The 25885-nt window shown below is 50.0% G+C and overlaps 1 protein-coding gene across 11 annotated transcripts; it reads left to right on the top strand.

Annotated features, from left to right (window-relative positions):
* Nucleotides 1-7087: 7087 nt before the first annotated feature.
* LOC113989370 lies at nt 7088-21833 on the top strand. Of its 11 annotated transcripts, XR_005563393.1 has the most exons (5): nt 7088-7127; nt 11577-11738; nt 16464-16659; nt 16855-16936; nt 18759-21833. XR_005563393.1 is itself a non-coding variant. In XM_039380865.1 (2 exons), exons 1-2 carry the CDS (start codon nt 16392-16394, stop codon nt 19501-19503), a joined length of 933 nt encoding a protein of 310 aa, XP_039236799.1. In that variant the 5' UTR covers nt 14965-16391; the 3' UTR covers nt 19504-21833. The 11 variants fall into 11 exon arrangements, 1 of the variants encoding a protein (XP_039236799.1); XR_005563394.1 differs by lacking the exon at nt 11577-11738; XR_005563392.1 differs by lacking the exon at nt 7088-7127 and having other exon boundaries at nt 11012-11738.
* The last annotated feature ends 4052 nt before the right edge of the window (nt 21834-25885 follow it).

The raw sequence follows: 25885 nt of genomic DNA, 5'->3' as shown, positions 1-25885 counted from the left end.
TTATACCGCGGCCCGGCAGCGCTGCCCAATCAGCGCTCGAGCGCCGCCGCCCAATCCCAGCCCGCCCGGCCCTGCGGCCCCGCCCCGCCCGCTCACCCGGCCCCGCCCCTCGACGTGGCCCCGCCCCCGTTCCCTCAGCGCGGCTCCCGCCGGGGCCGGGGAAGGGCGGTGGGAGCTCCGCGGTCACGGCCCGGCCGGGAGCTCTCCCGGGACAAGGGGAGCGGGGCCTGCGGGGACAGCGGCCTTCTTGGGGACGGGCAGGGCGGGGCCGGACGGGCCGGCGCGAGCCAGGGGGGCGGGTCGAGGGGCGGGGCCGGGCGGGTCGAGGGGCGGGGCCGGACGGGCCTGGGGGCGGGCCTGGGGGCGGGCCTGGGGGCGGGCCTGGGGGCGGGCCTGGGCGGGTGGAGGGGCGGGGCCGGCGCGATCCCGCGGCGCTTCGCTCTGGGCTCTGGGGCTGCTCCGGGCGGGTTTTGGGGCACTGCGCACACCCTGCCCTGGTCACAGCCCCGCCCCAGCTCGCTGCGCTCCCCGCACCCCTCGCTCAGCTCCGCGGGGATTTGTGCCTCCTCCGAAGGTGGCAAATGTCCGCAAAGCCAGTCGGGAAGCCAGAGAGCTGCAGCCCCCGGGCCCCGCCGCGGCTTCCCCGCCCTCCCCCGGCCCCTCCCGCCCGTCCCGCCCCGCAGCGCCGCTCCCGCTGCCGCCCTCGAACCCAAGGAACGACCCCCGTGCCCCCAGCACAGGCCGGTCCCTCCCCGGCAGCCTCGGCAGCGCCGGGAGCGGCCGCAGCCCCCAACGCCGGGCGGGGCCGCGCGGGGCGGGGGCGGGTCCCGCGGCTGCGACCCCGCGGGGAAGGGACCCCCGGGCCGGCCCCGTCCGGCCCCGCCGCTGGCCCTGATCGGGCACCGACCCTCGCGCACAGTTTGAACATTAGAGAGCCAAGTTTAACCCAGAGCCTGCAAGCTCCCAAGTGCAGGGCATGGCCACAGACTCGTTATTTTCCTCTTTTTAATGACCGCGTTGCCAAAGTGGGGGAAACACAATCAGCATTACCTAAACAGCATCACAGCATCTCCAGGGCACGGAGGGACCGCCGAGAGGGGGCTGCCCTCGCCGGTGCCTGCTGCCGCCCACGAACCTGCCGCCCGCGCCCTACGCCGCCGATCGCCCCGCCCTGTCCCCACAGCGGGAAGCGGCGCGGCGAGACGGCGCTGCGGGCGCGGGGCGGGGATCCGGGTCGGGGCGGAGGTCAGGGAACAGGTAGGACGCCTCTCTGAAGCAAGGGGGGCCTCTCACCGCCATCTTTAGTGTGGTTTCGACTAAATTCCGGTCCTGGCGGCGCCATCTTTACTGTGGGTTAGGGACGAACTTCCGGGCTGGGGCCGCCATCTTTTTGTACGGCCTTGGAGGACTTCCGGTCCTGGCGCCGCCATCTTTCTTTCTGGGTAGCCTCGGACGACTTTCGGTCCGAGAGGGCGCCATCTTTGGTGGTGCGCCGTCGAAAACAGTCCGGTCGGTCTCTACTTCCGGTACCCGACTTTATCCGAATTAGCGTCCCTCGCTAATTTCTGCGCTTTCGCCCCAAAAATCTTCACGTTATTCCCCCCACGCACACCCTGGGAGAGACGGAAGACCACAAGTCCCGCCGGAATCGGCTCTTAAGTTGAGCGGGGAGCGCTGCAGCGGCACGAGAACCACTGCGCATGCGTCGCCGGTCCCCCTCCCGCCGCCCTTAATTACCGTGTCATCGCCGGCGTCTTGCCAAGGACTGCGCATGCGCCGGCGTCGCCACCTTGGCTGCCCCCCCCCCGACGTTCCGGCTCCCCTCTCTCACTGCGCGCGCCTCGCCCGCTGTTCCGGGGCCCCTCCCTGACGTTTCGCGGCTCCCCCTCCGCTTTTGCGGCTCCCTGGGGTTCCCCCACCCACGTTTTGGGGGCCCCTTCTCACAGTTTAGGGGTGACCCCCAAGTTACGGGGCGGAGGGCGGGGCCGGGGGGGCGGGGAGTAAACGGGGCACCCAAGAAGGGTTTTTGTTTCTCTTTTATTTAATTTTATTTCCTTTTTAGTTTTCTTGCCTTTTTTTTAACGTTCTTTTCTATTTTTTTCTTTATTTCGTTTATTTTTTGTTCTCTTTATTTTTCATTTTCTTTTCTTTCTCCTTTGGTTTTTATTTTTTTAGTTTTTATTCTTCCAGAGAGGGAAACACTGCAGCTCCTCTGGGCCAGAGAAAGGCTCCCCTGCCCTTCCCTTAAACACAACGCCTGCAATGAGTACCCTGCAAGCCCGCTCTGCTCCTGCCAGGCACTGGGGCTCACCCAGGGGGGCTTTGCCAGCACCCAATGGAAATTAAAATTACAGCCTGGGCAAAGGCACTTCCAGCAGGACCGCTCCTGGCCAAGGCCACCGGGCTGTGCAAGTCAGACCAGTGACCACCCGGGGGGGGGGGGATTTTCAGGGGGATACTTCCAGCTTTTATTCCCCAGAAACTCCAGTTCTTCCTGGCCCCGCTTGCTTCAGTCCTCCCCTGTTGGAAGAGGTCACACAGTCTTTCTGGGGGCCAGATTGCCAAAGCCCGGCCGGTCCATTCCCTCCACACCCCCGCGCTCAGGGGCCGAGGGGCAGCCCTGCCCCGCACAGACCCCGGGCTCGCCTTCAGCCCGTCTGTGCCAGGGCTGGAGCGATCCTGCCATCGGCCCGTGGCCACGAGGGGCACAGAAAGCCCAGGGCCAACAGCAGCTCCAGGCAGCTGCAGGCAGAGGTTATCCCTTCCCAGCTTTTTGGCAGTGGGGGGAAGGTGCCTTTCCCCGGCCGGCAGCGGCATCGTCCCCGCCGCAGAGCCCGCCCCGATCCTGGGCCGCCTTGGCGACAATTCCCCGTCCCAGCCCGCCTCCTGCAGAAAACTGTTCGGGTTGAATGCGTTCTTTGTTGTATTTTTAAATGTTTATTTTGTCGTTAAACTTCGTTATTATTCTCTCGAAAGCCCGGGGAAGGCGGCCACCCCCCCCCATCCCCACCGCACCCCCCGCCCCGGCCGGTCCCCGCCACTGCCCTGCCCGGCGGCCCCGAGCGCTGCAGCCCCGTGCCTGCAGAGAAGAAAGGGAGAGATTGGACATGGGGAAGACCTTCTTCCCTGGGAGGGTCGGGAGGTGCCCTGGCACAGCTTGCCCAGAGGAGCCGTGGCTGCCCCATCCCTGGAAGTGGCCAAGGCCAGGCTGGACGGGGCTCGGAGCCACCCGGCACAGCGGGGCTGTCCCTGCCTGGGGCAGGTGTCCCCGAACGAGAGCATCCTTGAGGGCTCCTCAGACCCAAACCACGCCAGGTTTCCGTGAGGATTCCCATGAGGATTCTGTGAGCTTTCCCTGCCGTTCGTTTGGCATCGCTTCCTCTCCAACTTCAAAAGGAATAATTTTTAAATTATCACGGAAAGAAAAGGGGGAGTGTAAAACATACAAGGATGACTCTTATATCCACCAAATCATTCGAATTGGAAGCCTATGACCTCACCTCTGCCCTCGTTACTGTTTCCTGGAAAACGCTACGATCCCGCAGTTTCGAAGACAGATCCACGGGAATGACCAGATTTGCTCTGACAGAGCTCGCGCCGGCCCCGCCCCCCGGCCCGCCCTGCCCGTCCCCAAGAAGGCCGCTGTCCCCGCAGGCCCCGCTCCCCTTGTCCCGGGAGAGCTCCCGGCCGGGCCGTGACCGCGGAGCTCCCACCGCCCTTCCCCGGCCCCGGCGGGAGCCGCGCTGAGGGAACGGGGGGCGGGGCCGCGCCGAGGGGCGGGGCCGGGGCCGCGCCGAGGGGCGGGGCCGGGCTGAGCGGGCGGGGCGGGGCCGCAGGGCCGGGCCGGCTGGGATTGGGCGGAGGCGCTCGAGCGCTGATTGGGCAGCGCTGCCGGGCCGCGGTATAAAGGGCCGGCGGGGCGGGTGCGGGCGGTTGCGTGTGAGGGCTGAGGGTGCGGCCCCGCTGCTGCCCGGGCTGCGGAGGGGAGAGCGCCTTGGCCGCTGGGTCTGTGACCGGGGGAGCCGGGGGGCGTTTAGGGGCGCCTTGTGCTGGGCAGTGGGGGCCGGGCTTTTTGTTGCTGCGTTAATGCTTCTTGCTCGCTCTGTGTCCATTTGCAGCCTGGCTCGTGGTTTCCCCTGGTGCGGAGGCGAGTTGTGCTTCCTGCGGGGAGAGAGAAGGGCCTTGGGAAGCTGCTCCATGAGCCACAGCTGTGCCCAGCCCGGCAGTCTGTCCAGGTAAGAGCAGGGCTTATACTGCCAGGGAGGAGCTGGGTTTGCTGTTGGAAGGTAGAATGTGCCCGTGCCTTTAAATGCAAGGACAGGCAGAAGCGGGGAGGGACCCTGAGCAGGTTTGGTGGCACGGCAGCAGTTTGAAAAGCCCTTGACTGTGGGAGAAGGGTCCAGGAAAAATGATTCCTGTTTTGCAGGGAGGCAGTCTGCAAGGACTGGGGGGTTGCTGTTGTGAGAAATAGAAACCCAATCGGGTAATTTCCAATCAGAATTTATTATATGATAAAAGCAAATTCAGCGCTGGGTGATCAGGGAAGGGGTTCAACAACTCCCAACGCCTGTCACACCCAAAGGAGACATTTGTTCTACATTTATTTCCAGCTACTACATGAATATTCATTATACATAAGTATAAACATTACACATCGTTAGGTACATGGGTATAAACATTACACATTGTTAAATGAGACTTTCAGCAGGTGTTCGCTTGTTATCTATACAAAGTTATAAATTTTAAGAAAGGTGCTCTTATCTAGCTAACTAAACAAAATTCTCTCACTATAAATCCTACACAAGGTAAAAGGGAGGTAACCTGTTTTATCTCTTTAAAGGGGCCCAATTAAGTTTTATGGCTTGTTTTTCTTTTCTCTTCCGGTCATAGTGACCTTACACTGTGTTCTCTTAATCAGCTCGAATCATTTTCTCAGTTTATCCCACTGTGCTCTCTAGCAAGACTACTGCCCTTGGGATGTGCAGGGTGAGGAAATGTTGGCCCCGTGTGGGCTGGAGCAAAGGTGTGTGGGTGCCTGTGTGTGACAGCCGTGGGTGTGCAGGAAGGGGGTTCTGGTGCCATTGGAGCTGCCAGGGAGCCAAAAAGGGCACAGTTGTCTGAAAAAGGCAAAAAGTCTCAGCCCCTGTTGACACCTGTACCAAAGGAGATGCAAATTTTCCCCTTCTTGGTTGCACAAAGCTCCCAGCAAAGGAAGCTTTAGATTCCAACTCCCCTTTATGCTAAAGGTTTCCTTGCTCTCTCAGCAGGATGTCGAGTGCCACCGTGTCCCTGAGGTCACCCTTTCTGCTGTTGGGAGAGCACGAGGTGGATGGAGAGGATCCCCAGGCATCTGCAGGCACAAGGGACTGGCACAGCTGTGATTTTCCTCCAGCCCTCGTGAGAGGGACTTTCAGGGTTCCATGGGTCATGTGCCAGCTCTCCTGCTGGAGCTTTTGTCTGCTGTATTTGAACACAAAGAGTAGAACTAAAGTCAGGTCTGTTCTGGAGCCTGTTACACTTGTGCAAAGCTCCTTCCCTCTGTTTATTTTCTGTTCTGGAAAGCACAGTCTGGGGTTCCTGGGCACTTGGTATTAAATGATACCATGGAAGTAATTTTGTAGTGAAAGGGGAAAGGAGCTGTCTGTGGGAGGTCAGGTGTCCCTGATAAAAGCTTTATGCTTTTTCACTCAGTAAACCCTTAAAATATCTTACGGTGTGTAGGAATGCCTGGCTTCTAAAACCTACCAGCTGAGTGTTAGAGGCTTCTCTGAAGAGCTGATTTCAGGCAGCAGAATTGCCCCCCAGGAGGGACTCTGTGCCTGCTCTCCCGTGGCTCCAAGGGATCTCTGGCCCTTCACGCCGGCACCGAGATTTTCTCGGGAAGGGCCTCAGATCCCTGGACCAGTCTGGGACACAGGCAAGATCCCCCTGCAGTTTAGGACCAACTTGGCCCCCTGGAGGGACAGTGCTGTGGGTGCCCCCCGGGTTGGGGCACCCCGAGGACTCCAGCGCGCACTGAAAGGATTATTCGGGGAGATCCTCGGGGTGCCCGGCCCTGGGGAGCTCAAAGCAAGGTCCCTGCCATGGATTCAGGCATTGCTGAGAGTATCCCAGGGGTCCCTGTCCCTGCTAGACATGGAGCTCTCTAATGGGCTGCAATTGGGTGATAAAAGTGGTGCTCCAAGTGCCAAAGAAGTGTGGGATTGGGATTAAGAAATGAGCAGGGAGGGTCCAATTGGCTGTTTCCTCTGGAATGTGACTGTGAGAGCTGCAGGAGTGCCAGGTGTGTGTTCCAGTCCCCAGCATTTGGTTTGCACCTGTCCTGCTCAGACACAGGTCCAACTTGCTCAGTCCTTAACCCAAGAGAGGGAGAATGAAGGACTGGCAGTGTTCAGGTGATTGGTGTGACAGGGGTCAAACTGGGAAAACATTGGGTGATTCCTCAGTTTCTCTATTTGCCAAACTCCCCCAAACCTGTGCTAGGAAGAGATTGTGTGGAAAAGCTGAGTTAGAAATGAAATTGAAAATGGGAATATTGAAACTGTAATTGCTGCAACTCAATGTGTCCAAGCAGCAGCTCTTGTTGTGCAGGGAATAACTCCTGTCAGCAGCAAGGCCCCGACTGAAGTGGCAGCTGCAGCTGTTCCTGTGGTGTGGGCCAGTGGAACTGCAGGAGAGTGGAAGAGGGCAGAACCTGTAGGTATTACCCCTGGTGTGGGATCTCTCCTGGTAAGGCCAAGCCAGTATCCTTTAAAATCAGAATGCCAGACTGGATTGGTTGCAGGAACAGCTGAATTTGCTCCTCCTGGTTTGCTTGTAGGACGTGAATGCAAGAACCTGCCAAGAAAAGCAATGGCCAAGGGGATTGATTAGTGCAGGACCTGAGAGAACCCCCTGAAATGACAACCTGGAGCAGTTTCCAGGATTAGATTGCAAAGATGGCCTTGGCTGCATGTGCTTGAGCAAGGAAAGCCAAGAAAGCTTTGCTTTTGCAGGAGAAACTGGGGCAAGCGGGCAGGAAGAAAAGAAGCCCCCTGACTCCTCCCTGAGCCCCAGGCAGCCCCTGAACTGCCTCCCTGGGAATGGTGGGACGGGCTGGACTCTGGATTGCTCCCTCTGCATGTGTGGTAAGACTGTTAGGGCAACTTTTCCAACAGCCTGTAAGCATTTGCTGCCTTGGCTAGATGGTGCAAGGGCAGCCTTTAAGCAGCTGAAGCCTTCCCTGAGGAGAACTCTGGGTCTGCCAGATGTGTCAGAAGTGTTGGAAGCATCTTTGGTGGGGAGGGCAAAGAAAGGCCAAGGTGTGCAGTGACCCCCTGAGAAGGGACTTTGAGTTAATGGCATCCCTGCAAGTGAACTTTGTGGGCTGTTTCCCCTGTAGGGCAGGTGACAGTCCCAGCTACAGTGATGGGAAAAATGGTTAAAAGGGAGCCCCAAAAGCTGGAAATCCTGCTGGAGGCTCTTGGCAAAGAGAGTTTGCTGAGTTCCCCCTGACAGAAGGACAGTGACAGCTTTTGAGTGCTGGTAGATCCTTTGAATAGACAGCCTTGAGTGTGTCCTTGTTGCCCCAGTAGGCCTCGTCCAACTCCCCATCTTCCAGGGGATATACCTATTGAAGTTTAAAATGATCCTTTTCCTAATCCTTTGTTGTCTTGAGGCTCTCCCCTCAGGAACTGCAGGAACTCCTGGTGCCGCCTGGGCCGATGGATTGGACGCCCCAGCCCCTCCGTTCCTGCCCAGCCCCTGGGGCCGTGCCCAGTGGTGGCACTGCCAGCCCTGCAGGGGAAGTGGGAAGGGCCTTTGCAGGTCTTGTGGGTCACATTGATAGCAGGTAAAGTTGCAGTAAAAGGACCTTGAGTTCAGAAAGCTCCTTTTGGTTGGTGAGCAGAACCAAGTGGATCCTTCAGAGTTCCCATCTGTGTTTGTGTCTCAGCCTGTGTTTGGATTCAGGGCTGTCAGTTGTTGTCACTGAGGAGTCAAACTGTGCTTTAAATAAGGAGACCCTGGCCTGATGGCCCAGTGTCAAGGCAAAAGGGGGAATGATATGTGAGTGTTGAGATGTAACAAGGGCTAATCCTTTTTGCAGTGGGATGGAGCCTGGAAACTGCCCAGAGCTGAGCCCAGGGATTGAAAGGGACCAAGCAAGGGAGGTGAAGAAAGAAGGAAGAAGGGAAGTGAGGCAGCAGCCAAGCAGCACCAAGTTCCTGTGTAAGCAGGTGAGTTGCCTTGAGGTTCCTCAGGCAGGCCCTGAGGACTTTGAGGGCTCCAGACAGAGCAGACCTGGGAAGGCCCTCGGTGAAGCCCCTTGGAAACCTTCTAAGGGTAGGTGTGTATGGTGATAAGTGTTGGGAATGTCCTGAATGTGGAACAGGAATGCAGGGAAGGAAAATGAATCCTCCTGTAGTGCTGCCATATCAGCTGCAGTGGAGACACCTCTGTGTGCCCTTTGGGGGCTGATTGTCAGGGCACCTGGTGGGCTGGAATGATTCAAGAGCATGGTAATAAATGACTGCCTGGCTTATAAAATTCACCAGGTGAGTCTCAGAGATTCTTGTATGAAATTTTCAGCCACACCTGAACTTCTGGTGTGTACTTCTGAGTTCAGTTGGAAAGAGATTGCCAGGGAACAGGGATCTTGCTCAGTGCAAGAAGTTGCACTTGCTGAACTTTCCATCTGAGCTGATGCCCTTGGCAGGAGAGGTGCTCAGCAAGGAGGCTCTTTGCTGCTAGGCAGGAAGCAAGGCCAGTGTCCTTCCTCCCCAAGGCCCAGCCCAGCAGGGCTGGCAGGAGCTGCTGGTGTGGCTGCTCTTTGGGTTCTCAGCTGTGCCCGTGGGGTGGTGACATCGTGTTCCTGCCTGTGCTCCAGGGCAGCCAAAACCCCAGCCCAGCCCCTGGGCCTTTCTGGGAGCCTGAGCTATTGCAGCCCTGGGGATGGCTTTGGTTTCCTTCTCTCCTCAGAATAAAACTGTCCAGGGGAGTCTGTGATCTCCCTGATTGTTGTATCATAACTGAAACTTGGAAGAAAGTTGACCTTGTGTCATTTCCCAACTGACTTGGCTGGGTTGAACCAGCAGTGCCAGATTGTTGTGGTGTGCAGGTTATTGTTTGTGTCTGAGCTGTTTGGGGTTGATTTGCCAAGGGAGGCCATGGAATGTTCTGGTATTTTTGTCCCAATATTTGTAGGCAGTGCCCTGAATTAGTTGCTTTCTGCCTCACTCCCTGATGTCTGAGTTTGGAGATGTACCAAGAACTGGTGGTTTTTGCAGTGGGATGTTCCCTAGAAACTGCACAGAGCTGAGCCAAGGAACTTCAAGGGACTGAGCAAGCAAAGGCAAGAAAGAATGAAGAAGGGAACTGAGGCAGCAGCCAAGCAGCACCAAGCTCCTCTACAACCAGGTGAGTTGTGTTGAAGTTGCTAAGGTGGTCACTGAGAACTTTGGGGGCTGCAGGCACAGGTGACCACCAGAGACCCCCGATGGAGCCCCTCAGAGACCTTATAAGGGTTTGTGTATGTGGGATCAGGTGTTGGGAATGTCCTGAATGTGGAACAGGAATGCAGGGAAGGAAAATGAACCCTCCTGTAATGGTGACCCCTCCCATGAGCTGCAGTGGAGACCCCTCCGTGTGCCCTTTGGGAGCTGATTGCCAGGACCCCCGTGGGGCTGGGATCATGGCAGGGTGTTGTAAGCAAGGAATGCCTGGCTTGGAAAACTCACCAGCTGAGTCTTAGAGGCTTCTTTGAAGAGCTGATTTGAGGCAGCAGAATTGCCCCCCAGGAGGGACTCTGTGCCTGCTCTCCCGTGGCTCCAAGGGATCTCTGGCCCTTCACGCCGGCACCGAGATTTTCTCGGGAAGGGCCTCAGATCCCCGGACCAGTCTGGGACACAGGCAAGATCCCCCTGCAGTTTAGGACCAACTTGGCCCCCTGGAGGGACAGTGCTGTGGGTGCCCCCCGGGTTGGGGCACCCCGAGGACTCCAGCGCGCACCGAAAGGATTCTTCGGGGAGATCCTCGGGGTGCCCGGCCCTGGGGAGCTCAAAGCAAGGTCCCTGCCATGGATTCAGGCATTGCTGAGAGTATCCCAGGGGTCCCTGTCCCTGCTAGACATGGAGCTCTCTAATGGGCTGCAATTGGGTGATAAAAGTGGTGCTCCAAGTGCCAAAGAAGTGTGGGATTGGGATGAAGAAATGAGCAGGGAGGGTCCAATTGGCTGTTTTCTCTGGAATGTGACTGTGAGAGCTGCAGGAGTGCCAGGTGTGTGTTCCAGTCCCCAGCATTTGGTTTGCACCTGTCCTGCTCAGACACAGGTCCAACTTCCTCAGTCCTTAACCCAAGAGAGGGAGAATTAAGGACTGGCACTGTTAAGGTGATTGGTGTGACAGGGGTCAAACTGGGAAAACATTGGGGAATTCCTCAGTTTCTCTGTTTGCCAAACTCACCCAAACCTGTGCTAGGAAGAGATGGGAAAAGTTGAGGCAGAAATGAAATTGAAAATGGGAATATTGACACTGTAATTGCTGAAACTCAATGTGTCCAAGCAGCAGCTCTTGTTGTGCAGGGAATAACTCCTGTCAGCAGCAAGGCCCCGACTGAAGTGGCAGCTGCAGCTGTTCCTGTGGTGTGGGCCAGTGGAACTGCAGGAGAGTGGAAGAGGGCAGAACCTGTAGGTATTACCCCTGGTGTGGGATCTCTCCTGGTAAGGCCAAGCCAGTATCCTTTAAAATCAGAATGGCAGCTTGGATTGGTTGCAGGAACAGCTGAATTTGCTCCTCCTGGTTTGCTTGTAGAAGGTGAATGTAAGAACCTGCCAAGAAACCAATGGCCAAGGGGATTGATTAGTGCAGGACCTGAGAGAACCCCTGAAATGACAACCTGGAGCAGTTTCCAGGATTAGATTGCAAAGATGGCCTTGGCTGCATCTCCTTGAGCAAGGAAAGCCAAGAAAGCTTTGCTTTTGCAGGAGAAAATGGGGAAAGCAGGAAGGAAGAAGAGAAGCCCCGTGACTCCTCCCTGAGCCCCAGGCAGCCCCTGAACTGCCTCCCTGGGAATGGTGGGACGGGCTGGACTCTGGATTGCTCCCTCTGCATGTGTGGTAAGATGTGTCTGGAACAGAGAGATTTCTCTGAACAGTTTTTCCTGCCCTCTCTAGGCCTTGCTTGCCATGGAAGTGACAGGTGTGTATTGTTTGTACTCAGAGACTGTGTGAAAATATGGGATGGTTGTACTTGTTAGCTGGGTGTCTAATGATAAGGTTTGAGAACGTAAGATGTTTATAGTAAGAAAACCTTGGGAACCTAGAGATAAAAGTACACCTGCAGATCTAGGAAAAACCCCTCAAAGCAGATTAGTTAGAAAGAGGTTTCTATGCCAAGGATGATTTCAGGTCGCATGGACAGAGCCTCAGATCCAATAAACTGAGAGCATGAGACACGTGCCCAGCCTGAGCTCTGCAATCCTCTGATTGTGAGCATGTACCCTGAGCAAACTAAACTGTATCCAAGGGAACTGATTGAAAGAATAAATTGGACCTTGCTTTGATCACATTGGTCGTGTTGCTGTGTCTCTGCTGTTTGCAGATCAGGGGCTGGCGACAGTGAGCAGTGTGGAGCAGAGATGGAAAGAGGTTCTGTGAGATGCTCTGCTAAAGGAAAACTGTAGTTGTGAACTCCTGACGCAGTCCCAGTTCGAACAGATGGGGGAGACAACAGGAGCCATTCAACATGAAATGAGAAGATGCTGTACGAAGCTAAACCTATAATTACTCAGTATGGGTTAAGATCAGGTTATACTACATTTGTGTTACAACATTTTAAGAATAAGCATTATCTCCAAAAATAAGGACATTTTTTTCTTGTTCTTTTTTTTTTCTCTTAGCTCTTTAAACTCTATCTGAGATTCTAGTAGCAAGAATGCTTGTATAAACTAGAGACACTGAAGTCTGTAAGAGTCTGTACTGTTCCTTGCACTGCAGTGTTCTAGGTCTTTTAGTGTGGTACTTTACCATGTGCACTTCCCAGATTTGGACATCTCTAGACATTCCTATTTGTTGTGTCTATTTTTCAAATGTCATGTCTAATGAGAATGAGTAGGGAAAGATAAGTCTAGTTTACAGAAGCCACAAAGAGATAGAATTTTGTTCTGATTGAGAAAACATAATTCTCTTGTGCTTTCTTTTTAAAAAAAAAATTTTTTTGCAAAAAGACCTTTTCCCCTTTAACTTCATAGCATGATTTTTGTAGTGGTCTTTAGCTATTTGAGAAAGCTTTGCAATTCTTAGACCCTTAGACGAAATATTAGGGCTTAGTTTTTGTGCTCCTTGTTTAACTTGCTAGTTTAATATCAAAGAACCGACCTGCTGTGCCAGGGTAAGATGACAATGCTGTTAAGATTAGATAGTGAAGTGACAAGACAGAAAGTTACTTATTGAAACTCAAATGACTGCTGAATTCTATCAAACTCTACCTTATTCATGTCAAAAAGACCTCAGAATTCATTTCAGCTAAGATGAACAAATCTGCATAAACATGGAATCAATGCTCTCTTAACCCTTCTTCTGTCTGATCAAGTTTCAGTCTGCACATCTCCCTGTGATTGAGTGAGAAAGAGGTCTGGAAGAATAAGATATTTTTGTCCTTTACAAGAAACAGTTAGACTAACCTAATTTTTGTTTCTTCTCTCTTTGCTCCAGATTTCCACACCCATACAATTGAGCTTTCTTCAAGACCTTGTTATGGCTTAAGCTGAGACTTAAGTTACAGCACCATTGACTGAGAGAGTGTAAACATCAGAAATGTTCCCTGAGTGCTTCCCTTGCTTGTGTGCTCATTTGAGCTAAGAAAACTGACAAAGGATTTTTGGAATTTAGGCAGATGAAACATTTTATAAGAAAAGCAAATGCTGTGGCAGCCCAGAGCAAATGTTACCGAGTAGGACTGATGCAAAATATGTCCTTTTTCAGTGAGGAGTCAAAGTTATAGACCAACTCTTTTATAACATTATCTTTGTGCTGACTGTTCACAATAACATCCTGAGCAGTACAAAACCCTCACTAATTGCCTATTAACTGGGCCATGTGTATCACATCTTACAATTAGCAAATTTGATTATGCATTTAAAACAATCTTTATCTAGAAATAGAAACTCTTACTGAGCTCTCTTCATCGGCTTCTATTTTCTTTATTTAACCTAATTGAAGGCTGCTTTAAAATGCATTGGTGACATCACCATTTGGGTAAGATTCTGAACTGATGGTTCTGGGGTCCAAACTTTGGAAATCAATGAAAGTTCTTTTCGAAGCCTGAAATTACCTTTTCTTGCAACTTTTTTCTTCATTTAAAATTGCTAATCCTATGGGATTGATAGTTCAGGCATCTCCTCAAGCCCGAAGCCTCCTTTGCCCATAGATACGGCATTGTTGTGAAACAAGAACAAACTAATAAGTGATAATTTTAAATCAGTGCATCATTCTTATGTACAAAATTGCTTCAATTTAACTCTGCCAGGGCAATAACACTTTGCTTTTTAGAGCTGTGGATAGTACACATTGGTCTTTCTGTAAGCTGCTCTAGGCAATAGGTTTGTGACTGAAGCATTTAATGCAGCTCCATTGTCATATTGCCAGTCTCAGGAATACTTGGGCAGTGCTCTGGAGTGCTTTGGACCTTGTTTTCCCCCAGAGGCCAAGAGAAGTGGTAGACCCCCAGGGGTGGAAACCCCTGGAAGTTTTGAAGTTCTGCCCAACGGGGGCTCCTGCAAGATGAAAGCATGTCCCAAGCACCGGAAGAGAAGGGTTGTGGTTTGGTTGTTGTGAGACCACGAGGAAGGGGCTCGGAGCCCTTTGGGCCCTCGGGGGCCTCCCAGCCCCTGGCTGGGGGGGCTGCAGAGACTGGGAGCAGTGGTAAGCTGGACTAAGTGTCTGTAGCTGAACCTGGAGATGTTCCTTCACTGAGAGCAGTAGCGGCAGCCGGCGCTGCCCGGAGAAACGGTGGCACAGAGCCAGAAGAGAGAAGAAGCAGCACCAGAGCATGCAGCAAAGCAGGAGAGACAGTGCTGTCCGAAGAAAAGCGAGCTAGCAGCAGAGAGACAGAGTTTGGGGTAAGGACTGATACCAGACCCCCAAACTCCCTTGAGACCCTCTGAGAAAAAGAGGGAGATGGACTCCTGTTTTGGAGAGCAGTTTTGGACACGCAGCACCGGAGAGAGAGAGGAGCTGAGAAGCTCAGAGCGTCCCGGAGCTGGACCGGGACGGCCAGATGGAATGTGGGGCGAGTTGACCTTGGCCCCCCCTGCTGCTGCCAAGCCTGGCAGCCTGAGACAGGGCACAGGAGCTCTGCTAGAACTCTTGAGGCAAAGGCTTGCAACTGAAAGCTGCCCAAGATGTTCTGACTCAGGGTGAGTCCCCTGAGGAAGGAACTTTGACGAAGATGCCCCCGCATCTCGTGACATACCTGTGGTGACACGAGTCTGGTCCCTGCTGGCAGCCCACGGGTGAGGCCTTCACTTGGACCGAAGGAGAGCCGAGGGGCTTGGAGACCCCCTCGTGTGTATGGAACAGAGATCCAGCTCCAACAACCCAGTTACTGCTGCACGGAGGACAGATGAGATGAGGAGAACCTGCTGCCTTAGAGGATGCTCCTGCCTTCAGACTGGAAGGGATCTGTCCTTCTTTCCCTCCTGGACTTTTATTTGGAGGGGAGAAGAGATCTGGTCCATTGTAGACACTTATGTCATGGTAGAGATAGCTAAGATTGTATGTCATGTATTGTAGTATTTATTTGTATAGTCATTGTGATATATTCCCTTTCCCCCATTTGGAGTCTGGGGTGTTTTCTCTGGAAAAAAACCCATCTCACATTGGATTGAGAGGTGACAGGGGGTTAGGACTAGGGAATTGGATTTTGGGGCTATCTCAGACCATGACAGCTCTAACATGAAACTGCCTTCTTTGCCAACTGTTAGCATCTACTTGCAATCTGCATATGCAGAATTAATAAAGAGTGAGAAAAACTCTCACTCTTGCAATCTTTGATCACTTCATCGGTAAAGAAAATATTTCTTTCTCTGTTATAGTTTTAACTTATTAGCTAGTATGATTCATTTGCCTTCTAGAGATTTTAAGCCGAGAATGCTCAGTATTCTTGTTGATTTTACCCTCACAAATGCATGTGTATTGAAGGTTCTTCACTCCTTTCCCAGGGACTTTTGCTTTGCTTTGCTTTGCATGTGTCATCCATCAGCATTTCAGAATATGGGCTGAAAAGAGTAATTAGGACTCTCTTGTCTAAATCTAAATACTCTGGGGAGAGAAGAGTCACCTCTCTGACTGCTGCTTCTTTCTGCTAAGACAGATTTGCCCCCGTCTTCTCCAGCCTTTCTTTGCAGGCCAAGCCTTCGGAAGAAATCCAACCTTTTTGTGATCAATGCAATCAAAATCATTGTAATACCAGATGCAAGTGTTCTGCACTTTTCCTTAAACATTCTTAAAGCAACCAATGCCTTCCTTTTCCCCTTTTATCTGTTCCTACTATTTGTACGCCTCTAGGATGGATTATTAGCAAGTGTTGGCTTTGCAATCTATCCTGGGTAAATGGAATTTGCAATGTGATAGAAAAATGTACTTTGTCACAAAATACCCTAGAGATTAATGCCCTTTTTTTGCTCACAGCACAAAATCCAATCTCCATAGAGTACTTTCTGTGTAAGTTAAATGATAATGGATTGTGTCTCATCCCACAGGGAATCATCCTTAACCAAACAAAATACACGTAAGAGAGAGAATTCTACAGCCCAAACACAGGGATGGCTGATAAATGTACTATAAACAGGGGAGATTTGTTTGTGTTTTAAGACAAAAAAAAGGATAAGGATAAAAGTTGATAATTTTCTCTTAGTTTCTCATGCATATTGTAGACAAGATAAATATAGCAAACAAAAATAGAGTGATAGTGTCAATACCTATGAATTGTGTCAAATAGGCAACAGTAGAATATTTGTTATGGTAATTTAAAACAGATAATTGAAGTAAAATGGTAGAGCAAACATTTGTGATGTTTGTTTATGTGAGACAAAATCCAAAATCTTACTAGTTCTAGAAGATGAAGCCAGAAGAGCTGCTTAGGTTGTATCCCATTTTCCAATGAGACTTATTGAAATTTTAGAGTTGCTGAGAGTAATTAAGTGTGCAGAAAAGACTTTCTTTTTTACAGTGCAATCAGATATGATTTTTATCAGTTCTTCAATCCTCTAGTTTCATTCTTTCAATGAACAGTTCCTCAGCTTTAACAAAACCTATTGTTTTATTGTTAGGAAATTCTGGAGTTTTACTGTACATCCCAAAGCAAATATTGATACATGACTTTGCTTTTGCAAATGGCATTTCACTGTGGGCCTAAATGATCTCTAGGAATTCTTTTCTTTTTACCCATGGACCTTCTGTTGTACTTCTTCCCTTCTGTCCTTTCCAGCTGCAGGTGTCATCAGCAGAGCAGCACAAGCAGCACGTGCTGAGGAGACAGCTGCAGCCTTTCCTCCAGCCCGGCAGGAGCTCCCAGAACCAGGGGGAATGGATCGGGTGCCCCAGGTCATCAGTGCCCCCCTGACCCAGATGAGAACATGCCAGCAGAATGTTGGCACAGGTTAACCTATCATTTGAGCAGAGTGGTTAGTAGTATATGGGTAGGATGTAGCATACTCTGTTATGGAATAGAACTGTTATAGATTTGTTGTTATTGGCATAAAGGTTATAGAGATTGATGATTCCAGAGTTCTTAGCACACTTTGCAAAGCGAGAAGGGGGACAGCCCTCTTCTATTGCCCTGCAGAAGTGTTTCATGGGCTGGAGTCTTTTGCACACAGGTGCTCTCTGGGTATCTGCACGATGGAGGAGGCCTTGGGAAGAAGCTGGTTCTTCAGAACAAGCTGGATGAGGTTCCTGCAGGTGACTGTGACAACACCAGAAGTTGTTGTAGCTGTCTCTTCAATATTATTAAAGTACAATTTCTTAGTACTTTTAAGGCACATAGTTTTAGAAGTTAAGAGGTATATAAGTTATAGAGGGTAAGAATTTCAGTATAATGTATTGAATGACCTTTGGATTACTCACTAAGTATTAGTAAGGGAAAGTTAATCTATCTGGTTAATTTTATCTGTTTGGTTGGGAAACTTTGACATTATAAGGTACTAGAGAATAATTATGGTTTCTTAGTTGATAAAACCCAGTGCAATGGAATTGAAAAGTGTGTCTGAGTGAAAGTTTGTTTGATGGTGGCCACCGTGTGCAAGTGAAGGAATGAAAGCAATGTGTGTGTGAATGTATGAACAGCTACACAAACAGCTTGGACACAAACACCCTAAAGAAAAACAGACCACACACAACCCCAAGTTGAATGAAGCTCCATTTGCAGAAGTGTTTTTAGATTGAATAAAAGCTTTCAAGGATAAGCCCTATATTTAGGAACATCTGTAAGCACAGAGTTAAGAGCACAAACTCTGGGATCAAAGGTTGTTAAGTTTGTTAGTGGCAGTGGTATTATTGTATGTAATTGTGTTTGGTAATATGTTGTAGGGATGAGGAGGAATGTTGCAGGAGTGCAGTAAGAATTGTTCAAAGCAGAACTGGGGAACTGTGGCCGGAACAGAGAGATTTCTCTGACCAGTTTTTCCTGCCCTCTCTAGGCCTTGCTTGCCATGGGAGTGACAGGTGTGTGTTGTTTATACTCAGAGACTGTGTGAAAATCTGGGATGTTGGTACTTGTTAGCTGGGTGTCTAATGATAAGGTTTGAGAGCGTAAGATGTTTATAGAAAGAAAACCTTGAGAAACTGAAGATAATGAAACACCTGCAAATTTAGTAAAACTCTAAAAGCAGATTAGTTAAAGAGGTTTCTATGCCAAGGATGATTTCAGAGGGCGTGGACAGAACATCAGGTCCAATGAACTGGGGCCATGAGACGTGTGCACAGACTGAGCTATCCCATCACCTTGTTGGGAGCATGTGCCCCAAACAAACTAAACTGTGTCAAAGTTCACTGATTGAGATAATAAATGGACATATTGCCCATCCTAAGGGTCTGTGAGCAATCTGGTCATGCCTCTCCATCAATAAACAAGTCATCAAGTCAAGGTAACTTTGTCTCTTCTGTAGAAACCCAATTTTGGAACTCTGCCTCTGGAATTGGGTGTGCCTTTGAAAAGGCAAACTACTGTGAGATTTGCTGGGTCTTCTCCTGTTCCATTCTGGAGCCCAGCTCTGCCAGGGCTGCTGCCCTGAGCCAGCTCCATCCCTGCCCTGTCTCTTAGGCTGCTGGCTGGAAGGATTTGGTTTGCCTCGAGAGCTGGGGATTTGCTGCAGCCACTGGCAGGAGAGTTCCTGGGCTGGAGGAAGCTGCTTCCCTCTGCTTCTTCCCCTGGCTCCAGTGGCAGGCAGGGGGGAGGCAGCTCTGCTGCTGAGGATGGGGGTTATTTTCTCTGCCTTATTTTGTCTCCAGAGATATTCTACCCATTAATCCAAACTGACTCTGTCTCCTAACTCTCTGAAGAGGTTTTCTGCTTTTTGTGGCAGGGTAAGGTTTGGATTCTAACTATAGAAGGGCCAACAAAATAATTGACAAAAAGGCTTCATGGCAAACAAATGGTGTCTCCCAAACTCTTTGTACTTCAAACAGATGCCTTTATTCTTATTTTTTCTTATTGGTATTCTCAAGGTGCTTAGTACCCTGTCTACAGTTATTTATTTTGGCTTCTCTTTTTTATTTGTTACAGAGTTGATGTGACTGACTTCTTTTTGAAATGCAGCAGTGCTCTCAAGGATATTTCCCCCCCACTCCTGGCCTTGTGCAGGGCTGTTGAGTCCGTGTGTGCCACTGTTCTTGTCCCAGGGGGACCGAGTGACATTTGGAACCAAACCTGGGTCCTTGGGACTGAGCCCAGAACTGATCCTGTTCATGACCCACAAGGGATGAAACTGTTCTGCAAGCCCAGTTTGCAGAGCAGGAGCTTTGCAATAATCAGCAGTGAGCACAGGAATTCATTCCCCCGAAATGTTCTGGGAAGGTTCTGTGTGTGCCAGCCCTGCTTCCTCCCCAGTGTGCCCTCCTTTGTGCTCCTCTGCCTCAAGGCCAGGGCTGGCTTTGGCCCTGCCCTTGTCCAGGCAGGAGTGCCCGTGGGCAGTGGGTTTGTCAGCAGTGGGCACAGCTCCCAGGGGCTGTTCTGGCTTTGGCCCTGCCCTTGTCCAGGCAGGAGTGCCCGTGGGCAGTGGGTTTGTCAGCAGTGGGCACAGCTCCCAGGGGCTGTTCTGGCTTTGGCCCTGCCCTTGTCCAGGCAGGAGTGCCCGTGGGCAGTGGGTTTGTCAGCAGTGGGCACAGCTCCCAGGGGCTGTTCTGGCTGGGCACACGTTGGCACAGGGGTACTGCAGTCCCAAGGACTTGGCTTGGGGCTTTTCAGGAAGGGCCAGAAAGACTTTCTTTGGCCACTTTTACCATTCCTGAAAGTGAAATCTCTGCACTGAAACTTCTCTAAATAAACTGTCCATTTTTTTATTCCCCTGGAGTGAAGCTCCCAATTTTGGATGCCAGGGTGCTGCCAGCTTTATTTGCCCAGCTGGGAGCAGTGTCTGTACAGGTCCCCAGTGTCTCCTGTCCTTGTCCTTTCTCAGTTGGGAAGTGAGCTGCTCTCCTCCCCTCTGACTCTGCCCTGGTCCCCAGCACCTGCTGAAGTTCAAGAGAGCAGCAGCTTAGGCCAAAGGTGTTCCTGCCCTTTATCTGCTCCCCCTCCAGCCACGGCCCTGGCAGGGAGAGCCAGCTCTGAGCTCCCAAATCTGCAGTGCCCAGGCAGGTGACCCGGAGCAGCTGAGAGCTCTGGTGGGCTCACACTGTCAGCTTTGCTTCTCCATTGGCTTGGCTGGTTCCCGTTAGGAGAAGGTTTGTTTCCTCCACTGTGATAATTCAGGGAAATCCTGAGATGTGATTTAAGAAAGAAAGTCATGAGCTATTGCAATAAATGTGAATCTGAGAGTGCCTAAAAGCTGTTGCTGAATTCCATTTCCAGGGACTGTCCTGGTGGGGATACTCCAGAATTGCAGCTTTGATGTTTCCAAAGGAGCCTGTGGTACTTCTTGTTTCCTGTGCTGGGCTTTCCTTGAACAGTGCCCAGGGAGGGGAGCAGCAACAGCTTCACTTGGAAGTGGACTCTGGTTTTTGAGAACATCCTAAGCTCAGTGTGGTTTTGGTATCACTCAGTACTTATTTTATTTGCCATTTGCCTTAAATTGTATACACCTTTGAAGTGCCAGCTGTGTTTTGAAGACATTCTTACAGTTGTTTCAAGTGAAACTTGGAATGCTACACATTTAGAAAGAGATGATTTTCCTGTGAATAAACTACTAAAACAAAGGGGGGGAGTGAGGAAAGCCAAGTTCAGGAGATAACCTTACCAACTGGTTTTGGAAGTTGTTTACCTAAATGGCCCAAAGTGGTTTGAGCTGCAGCACAAACGGGGGGGAGAAGGAGAGGTTTTGTATTTTGACAGTTCTTGAAGTTTTTTGCAGGGACTACTGCCAGGTTCTCTTTGAAGTCCAAAGCCCATTAGCACGGGGAAATGTGTGTTTGGCTTCAGAGATAGAAGGAGTGTGTATTTCCCTTGGAACTAGAGGAATGTTTCTGTGTCTTTGAATTTTAAATTGCACATGAAGCAGAAATATGTTTGTGTTTTACAGGTGATATTTCCATGAAAATAGAAATGTAAAAGGAGAAGATGCAAAAAACGAACTCGAGAGTCAGAGACACATCCTCCTAGAGGTACAGGCAATGCTCTCACTTTATTCCAAAAATACACCCATTATCAAGGGTCCTACAGGGTTCACACGCTCTGTTCTAACTCTCTATTGGTTACATTTACTTTCACACACTATATCTATAACTTCATTGGCTCTACTAGCCAAGGCACATTTCCAGGCCCCCCATCTTCTGGTTTCTCACACCCTGGCTAACAACCTCCTTCCTGGTTTTCCTCTCTGCAGCTTTCTGCTCTCTGCTGCTCCAGGCCCCCCATGTGCTGCTGGAGCACACGGGTCCCTGCCGTCCAGCACGCAGGCTGCATTGTGCCAGCAGGCCTGATGCAGTGTATGTCCTGCAGCCTCGAAGAGTTTCTCAACAGAAATGCATCATTGGATCTTACTCCTCTGAGGGCAAAGCACCAGCCTGATCATTTCTCAGTCCCTCAAACCCAGTGCCATGAGCTCAGAGGGGTGTTTGGGTGCAAATGTGGTGAGTGGTGGTGGCCCCCGGGAGCTGTGACCAGCTGGAAATGGGGGGGTGTGTGCAGAGCTGGGCTGGATCCCTTGGGATTTGGCTCCCAGATCCCCCCCAGCCTTCAGGGAAACCAGAGGCCCCCGACCCCTGAGGGAAGGGAGTCCCGTCTGCAGAAGGGTTTTAGGTTGGGGAAAAGCTCTCCAGAACAAAGCCTGGCTTCCAAACACCTTCAGCAAAAGTCAAGGAGCACAAACCCTGAAGTCATCACGTTAGGAAGTTTGGTTCAAACCTTTTGCTTCTCAGTCAGTTTTAATGAAGTGTTAAAAGGAGAACATAAATAAGGTTAATTGCTGATGGAGAATAATGGGAAGAAGTGGAGTGGTTTAAGTTCACTAACCATGTTTTCTATCAGTCCATGGTTATTTAATTGAGCATTGTTTGGAATTTTTCTTTTTGCATTCGTTCCTGTGTGCTTTTCTCTATCTAAGGGATGGTTGGAGGTCTTTGTGATTGGTTGGATGTTTTTAATGTCAGTGCTCGATTGGGGTGGACAGTCACTGTAACAGGATTTAGAGTTTGGTGCACTTTATTCTGTGTGCCCTGTTTGATGTCTCGTGTTCAGCGAGTGCCTGGGCAGAGTTTGTGCCAAGCCTTTGTTTTTCCAGTGAAAACCCAAAGGGGGAATTGCAGTTGCAGCTTTGCCCTTGAGCTGCAGCTGGAGCCTGACCAAAGAACAGGGCAAACCTCCCTGGGGAAGGAAGGGGGAGCCAGAGAAGAGAAGCAGCTGCAGCCAGAAAGGGGGGTTTGGGGGGGAGAAGAGCTGCTGGGACCCAGCAAGGGGCTCTGGAGGGCTCGGGGGGCCCTATAATGGCTCTGGGGTCTCTATAGGGGCTCTGGGGTCTCTGTAGGGGCTCTGGGGTCTCTATAGGGAATCTGAGGTCTCTATAGGGGCTCGGGGGCCCCTCTAATGGCTCTGGGGTCCCTGTAGGGGGTCTGGGGTCCCTTTGGGGAGATTTGGGTGAGTTTCTGGCCATTTTTTTGGGGAGATTTGTGTCAGTTTCTGGCCATTTTTTAGGGAGATTTGTGTCAGCTTTGGGTCGTTTTTTAGGGAGATTTGAGTCAGTTTTGGGTCATTTTTTAGGGAGATTTGTGTCAGTTTTGGGTCATTTTTTAGGGAGATTTGTGTCAGTTTCTGGCCACTTTTTTGGGGAGATTTGGGTGAGTTTCTGACCATTTTTTTGGGGAGATTTGTGTCAGTTTCTGGCCATTTTTTAGGAAGATTTGTGTCAGTTTTGGGCCATTTTTTTGGGGAGATTTGGGTGAGATTCTGGCCATTTTTTTGGGGGGATTTGTGTCAGTTTTGGGCCATTTTTTTTGGGAGATTTGGGTGAGATTCTGGCCATTTTTTTGGGGAGATTTGTGTCAGTTTCTGGCCATTTTTTGGGGAGATTTGTGTCAGTTTTGGCCATTTTTTGGGGAGATTTGTGTCAGTTTCTGGCCATTTTTTGGGGAGATTTGTGTCAGTTTTGGGTCATTTTTTAGGGAGATTTGTGTCAGTTTCTGGCCATTTTTTAGGGAGATTTGTGTCAGTTTCTGGCCAGTTTTTGGGGAGATTTGTGTCAGTTTCTGGCCATTTTTTGGGGAGATTTGTGACCATTTTTTGGGGAGATTTGTGTCAGTTTCTGGCCATTTTTTGGGGAGATTTGTGTCAGTTTCTGGCCATTTTTTAGGGAGAACTTTCTGGCCATTTTTTGGGGAGATTTGTGTTTCTGTTTTGACCCGTTTTTTTGGGGAGATTTGTGGAGATTGTGTCAGTTTCTGGCCATTTTTTTGGGGAGATTGTTTTGTCATTTTTGGTGGTTGATTTTTTGGGGGGAGTTTGTGGTTGAGTTTCTGGCCATTTTTTGGGGCGATTGGGTTGAGTTTCTGGCCATTTTTTGGGGAGAATTGGGTGGTTTGAGTTTATGGACATTTTTTTGGGGAGATTGGCGATTTGTTGCATGTCAGTTTCTGGCCATTTTTTAGGGAGATTTGTGTCAGCTTTGGGTCGTTTTTTAGGGAGATTTGAGTCAGTTTTGGGTCATTTTTTAGGGAGATTTGTGTCAGTTTTGGGTCATTTTTTAGGGAGATTTGTGTCAGTTTCTGGCCACTTTTTTGGGGAGATTTGGGTGAGTTTCTGGCCATTTTTTGGGGAGATTTGGGTGAGTTTCTGGCCATTTTTTGGGGAGATTTGGGTGAGTTTCTGGCCATTTTTTTGGGGAGATTTGTGTCAGTTTCTGGCCATTTTTTTGGGCAGATTTGTGTCAGTTTCTGACCATTTTTTGGGGAAATTTTTGTCAGTTTTGGGGTCATTTTTTAGGGAGATTTGTCTCAGTTTCTGGCTATTTTTTGGGGAGATTTGTGTCAGTTTTTGGCCTCTTTTTTAGCGAGATTTGTGTCAGTTTTTGGCCATTTTTTTGGGGAGATTTGTGTCAATTTCTGGCCATTTTTGGGGAGATTTGTGTCAGTTTTGGGTAATTTTTTAGGGAGATTTGTGTCAGTTTCTGGCCATTTTTTGGGGAGATTTGTGTCAGTTTTGGGTGATTTTTTAGGGAGATTTGTGTCAGTTTCTGGCCTTTTTTTGGGGAGGTTTGTGTCAGTTTCTGACCTTTTTTTTTGGAGATTTGGGTGAGTTTCTGGCCATTTTTTGGGGAGATTTGTGTCAGTTTCTGGCCATTTTTTGGGGAGATTTGTGTCAGTTTTGGGTCATTTTTTAGGGAGATTTGTGTCAGTTTCTGGCCATATTTTATGGAGATTTTTGTCAGTTTTGGGTCATTTTTAAGGGAGATTTGTGTCAGTTTCTGACCTTTTTTTGGGGAGATTTGTGTCAGTTTTGGGTCATTTTTTAGGGGGATTTGTGTCAGTTTCTGACCATTTTTTAGGGAGATTTGTGTCAGTTTCTGGCCATTTTTTGGGAGATTTGTGTCAGTTTCTGGCCATTTCTTTGGGGAGATTTGTGTGAGCTTCTGACCTTTTTTTTGGGGAGATTTGTGTCAGTTTTTGGGTCATTTTTTAGGGAGATTTGTCTCAGTTTCTGGCCATTTTTTTGGGGAGATTTGTGTCAGTTTCTGGTCATTTTTTGGGGAGATTTGTGTCAGTTTTGGGTCATTTTTTAGGGAGATTTGTCTCAGTTTGTGGCCATTTTTTGGGGAGATTTGTGTCAGTTTTGGGTCATTTTTTAGGGAGATTTGTGTCCGTTTCTGGCCATTTTTTGGGGAGATTTGTGTCAGTTTCTGGCCATTTTTTGGCGAGATTTGTGTCAGTTTCTGGCCATTTTTTAGGGAGATTTGTGTCAGTTTTGGGTCATATTTTAGGGAGATTTGGGTGAGTTTCTGGCCATTTTTTAGGTAGATTTGGGTGAGTTTCTGGCCAGTTGTGCTGGTTTAAGAGTTAACCAGCAGGGGAAATGAACTCAACTCAAAGGAGCGATTATAAGTCAGAATAACAATTTACTAAAATAATACGGTAAGTACAATCATACAAACAAACAATTGGTCTTAACCCACAAAACCCAAATGTATAACCCAGTACCCTGGGGCATGAACAACGTGGTGTTCCTTGGGCCCTGCTTGAGTCCAAAGCAAAGGGAGAGGGGAAGAACCTGCTGGTGGGAGAGCTGTTGCAGTCTGGTCAAAGTGGTGATTGCAGTGAGATGCCGGGGGAAGAGCGGTTGCAGTCTGGTCAAAGTGGTGATTGCAGTGAGATGCTGGGGGGAGAGCTGTTGCAGTCTGGTCAAAGTGGTGATTGCAGTGAGATGCTGGGGGGAGAGCGGTTGCAGTCTGGTCAAAGTGGTGATTGCAGTGAGATGCTGGGGGAGAGCTGCTGCAGTCTGGTCAAAGTGGTGATTGGAGTCCAGTTGAGGGTGGTGACCCAAGTCTGTTTGAGAGCGATGAGCCGCAGTCCTTCTCTGGATCCCACAGAGTGGTTCCAAATGTTCCAAGACTCCAAGATTATATATCCTGCAGTTCAGGCAGGAATGCTCAGCACTTCCCTCAGGGCGGGGAGTTCCACAAAGGGTGTGAGGACAGGAGCATCCTCCTATCTCACAGGCCTCTGAACACCCAGTTTGTAGCCTGAGGAGTCAGGCTCTATGGGCAGAGGGTGTGAATGGTTCATTGAGAACAGTTTCTGGGCAATGGCATGGAAGGCTATAGAATACACAGTTTTGGGTTACACCCATACCCTGATGAACTGGTCTCACTTGTCCTAACTAGGACACCAGTTTTTGGCGAGATTTGTGTCAGTTTTGGGTGATTTTTTGGGGAGATTTGTGTCAGTTTCTGACCATTTTTTTGGGGAGATTTGTGTCAGTTTTGGGTCATTTTTTAGGGAGATTTGTGTCGGTTTTGGGTCATTTTTTAGGGAGATTTGTGTCAGTTTTGGGTCATTTTTTGGGGAGATTTGTGTCAGTTTCTGGCCATTTTTTGGGGAGATTTGTGTCAGTTTTGGGTGATTTTTTGGGGAGATTTGTGTCAGTTCTGGGTCTTTTTTTAGGGAGATTTGTGTCAGTTTCTGGCCATTTTTTAGGGGGATTTGTGTCAGTTTTGGGTCATTTTTTAGGGAGATTTGTGTCAGTTTCTGGCCATTTTTTGGGGAGATTTG

Source organism: Pipra filicauda, unplaced genomic scaffold (assembly GCF_003945595.2).
Source record: "Pipra filicauda isolate LSUMZ 115617 unplaced genomic scaffold, ASM394559v2 scaffold1092_size29937_pilon, whole genome shotgun sequence".
Lineage (NCBI taxonomy): Eukaryota > Metazoa > Chordata > Aves > Passeriformes > Pipridae > Pipra > Pipra filicauda.
Note: the sequence above shows the minus strand (reverse complement) of the source record. Positions and strands in the feature narration are given on the sequence as shown.